This window comes from Gossypium hirsutum, chromosome A11 (genome assembly GCF_007990345.1).
Source record: "Gossypium hirsutum isolate 1008001.06 chromosome A11, Gossypium_hirsutum_v2.1, whole genome shotgun sequence".
Taxonomy (NCBI): domain Eukaryota; kingdom Viridiplantae; phylum Streptophyta; class Magnoliopsida; order Malvales; family Malvaceae; genus Gossypium; species Gossypium hirsutum.
Genome location: NC_053434.1, coordinates 57,793,358 through 57,797,196, shown reverse-complemented (window position 1 = coordinate 57,797,196; position 3,839 = coordinate 57,793,358). Strand labels below are relative to the sequence as shown.

At 35.5% G+C, this 3,839-nt stretch overlaps 1 protein-coding gene across 1 annotated transcript; it reads right to left on the bottom strand.

Moving 5' to 3' along the window:
* Window positions 1–1,373: 1,373 nt before the first annotated feature.
* Window positions 1,374–3,014, bottom strand: LOC107898760 (transcription factor bHLH61). The gene is made up of 4 exons (XM_016824295.2): window positions 2,185–3,014; window positions 1,930–2,106; window positions 1,668–1,835; window positions 1,374–1,579 (listed from the first exon to the last, which is right to left on the bottom strand). The coding sequence occupies exons 1-4, from the start codon at window positions 2,800–2,802 to the stop codon at window positions 1,493–1,495; spliced, it is 1,050 nt and encodes a 349-aa protein (XP_016679784.2). The 5' UTR covers window positions 2,803–3,014; the 3' UTR covers window positions 1,374–1,492.
* Between the last annotated feature and the right edge of the window lie 825 nt (window positions 3,015–3,839).

Below are 3,839 nucleotides of genomic sequence, written 5' to 3'. Positions count from 1 at the left end.
ATATGGAATTTTAGATGGTAGCAGTCTTAATACCTGATCAGTTAATTCTAATGCAGATTGCAGGTAAATACTAAAAACAAGCGTACATACATATAGCATTATTAAGATAGTTCATCATAAAGAATTATGTATCTCTTAAAATAGATTCCTTTCCAGCCGTGGTCTAATATGCTCTAGGTAACATGTCTGAGAATGACAGGCTCTTCGCCATTAGTAGAATATATTTAAGTTTTTGCTTTTCAATTTCCAGAAGAAACTATATGCCAATTATAGATTATAGATTCAGGATAGTGTGTAGAACTGGAAATCATGCTTCTTTTGTGGAACAACTGAAGTATGTATGATGTCGAAAAGATTGTGCAAACAGTGATGATTGCAGAAGATATTACTTGTAGGTGTAGTTTCTGAACTACTGCAACAATGGGGATTCTCTCTGTATTGTTGAATTGTTATTGCTGATTCTAACTATGCAGGTGCAGAGAGAATCAGATGCTTAAAAAAACCATCGTTTCCCTGAACTTGTACAGCAACTAGATTCTCCTGGTATACATGAATGATTTCAATGTAGAAAAATGTGAGCTTTCAACTGCTCTTGATTGAGAAAGTTTTAATCATTCTTCTTGGGGAAGGAAAAAGGAATGGGGGGAACCATGCTGAGAATCTATATTGGCCAAAATCCAACTCGAATCGGGCCAGGCCTATTGGCTGGTACTTGAACGGGTCTCGTTTGTATAATAATACTCGTACTCACATCATCCTTGTATAAGATTGATTGGTCATTAGGATAATTGTAACAGGGAAAGTGAGTTAGAACATGTGCGGCTGCTGTCACGGGCATTGATTGCATTTGTTGCCGTACAGCCATGAAGTCACAGTTTCCTTTCTCTCACTGCCTAACAATGAAATTAATAATTAAACTAACATAGAGACAAGAGCTAATATTTAGAACCCAAAAAGGAGAAAGAAAAGAAAAAGTGAAGAACTTGAGAGAAATAAACCTATTTCAGATGACTATTATCCTTTTAATTTATTATCAACTGTTGGCTTCCTCATAATTACATTTCCAGTGAAAATGATATTTGCTTTTTGGCCTGGTGAAGTACTGCATTTATTAGTTTGATTTAGCAATAGGATGTGTAATATACTTGTTCAGAGATTAAAGGCCTAGTAGTCACCATCTATTTACCTCTCTGAATTTTAATTATTGATTGGCTTATGTCTGCTGCAGCAATTAGAAAAGAATAATTTTAGTTGTATTTTAGACAAAAGAACATTAGTAGGCCACTGGTTTCTGCACAGTTGTCCCTGACCTGATTCCATTCATTCCATTTCCATTGAAAATATGAAATTAATGATGGGTTTTGAGTCAACAGTGATTAATAATGGGAAAATATTATTACAGCAATTGCAAATCCTTGAAGAACAAATTCAGAGAAAATTTAATTCCTATTAAGCTTTGTTAGATCATCATCTTATTCTCCTCCTAATGATTCTACAGACATCTTCCTCCATAGCCTGCATTTCTGAACAATGCTTGCTTTATGTCTTCAGAGCTTATCAATGTCCTCTGCTCTTCTACCTAGTACATTACATTGGAAGAAATGCACATTATTGGGAAACAACCGGTGATTTTGCAAATTGCAATCAAACATAAAATAAACATATACCTCTGAACAAGAAGCTTGCATTGAAAAATCATTGAAGCAACTTATAACACACTGTTGAATCTCAAGGCCTAGTGCTTCCAATGTGCTCACTGTAGATAACAGCAAGCCTGGTTTCGTTGCACAGCAGATATCGATTCGAGTATCTGTATCTCTCCTCTCTACATCAAACTGTGTTTTTGGTAACAGGAAAAAAGAATCAGTAAAGGTGCAATGTCTTCAATTACATGTCCATATAATGGTTAATATTAGAAACCGACTATACCTTTGGGGAATTTCTCACCAATACTTCATCTGGCTTTTGCTCCTTCAGGTTCTTCAATAAACTCTGTTGATTAATAATAATACCCTCTTTTGTATCTTCTTCCTGCAACTTATTAATCCTTTCTAGAAGCTCTTTCATGTAATCTATGGTATCTCCAAGTATAGATGTTCTATCCATCTGTTCATGTTCACCATTGTTTGGATCAGTTGCATAAAAAAAGTGTTAACAAATTAGGGAAAAAAAACCAGGGGTCACCTTGCTGATCTTGGGGACTATTGATCTCAGCATTGAAAGCCTGTCATTCAGTCGCTTCCTTCTCCTTCTCTCTGCCATTAAATTCTTTGAAGGCTGACCTTCTAACTTTTTTGTCTTAGCCCTTTTCTTGCCTAACAACAAGTCGCCCATGTTGAAACCCTGAATGTTGCTGGTTTGCTCAATCTCGACTTTGCAGCTACTCTTTGTTTCTTCCAAGCTGTGTTGTTGATGATCAGTGGTAAGAAGACCAAACTGATCTTCATCATCAACCATGGATGGGAAGTCTTGTTGAGTAGCTGGGAAAGGAGATGTGTGGGGGTGGACGACATTGACGTTGGTGTACGAAGAATCCATGTCCCGCACTGTGAATCCATCAACAAAAGGGTAGGGTTGATCACTGAAAGGACATTCAAAGCTGGGGGTTTGATCAGGTGGTGGTGGTGGAGAGAATGCAACCAAGGAGAGATTTGATGTAGCCAAAGTTGGATTCTCATCAAAAGAATCAAAGTTCCATGAGCCACTAGGGAGGAACTCAGTCACCCCAGCTGAAAAAGTGGTCCAACTGTCCCTTCTTGGAGCCAATAGCTCCTCCAGGAAACCATGCTGTGAGAGCTCCATTTCCCTCTCTCTCTAAAAAAGTTCCAATGAGAACTGATCTGAACAGGGGAAAAAAAGGGAAAGCTTAATAACATGAAGTTGCCCTAACTTAGAATATATAGAGACTATTTAAATAATGATGCTACTTATTATAATAGAATATATGAACACATTAACAATGGAATCTGCTTCTTTTTCTCTTTCTCTCTCAAGGTAAATTCGTCCTTTTCACCGAAATTATCAATCAGACAAATTTAATATTTAATATCCAATTCCCTGAAAAAACTTTGACCCACAAATCTTCTGTCATAACCAAAAAAAGGTGGCTTAACATCATACTCTGTCAGGTTCTTTATTCATTTCATAACCCCTCTTTTATCACTATTATTGTTTCTAATTTTATCATCACAAAATTATTAATGCAAACCCTTTTTCTCTATCTTTCTACTCTTTAATTTTAATATTATATTGAAAAAGCATGCATAAATGTAAAAATTAGATATATTCGTCAATTTGATAATTTAGATTAGATCAAATAAGGAATAGGATGTATTTTAAGGCATGCTGAAGGATACAAATAACGAAGCCAATAAAACCATAAAATTATACAGATATGCAAAGTACGTTCTCAAGTGAATCATTGGTGATTTGGGCACTAAGAAACATGGAAATATGTTAGATTTTGGGAGCTAACCAAACACCTACAAATATAATTACTGCAGGAAGCACATGCAAAGCAATATAGATATAATATGAATGTACCAAACAAAACAAGCAAAGGCTGCAGCACCTAGAAAGCCTAAGTTGTTTAACTGTTTACTGACAGTCTTGGGATGACTGACAGAAGAGTCAGCTTGTGAACTCTATCTTACTAAAAAAATTAGAATAACATTAACATTTTTTTAAGCCTGTATCAGTCTTTGATATTATAATCAATTAATCCCTAACTATTAAAGAGAAAATTGCAATAGTTAGCTAAATGTTACAAATTAATACAGTGGTAACTGAAAAGTCTAAAATTTGGGTTTAATTAAGTTTGTGGATTTGGGAGTAGTGCA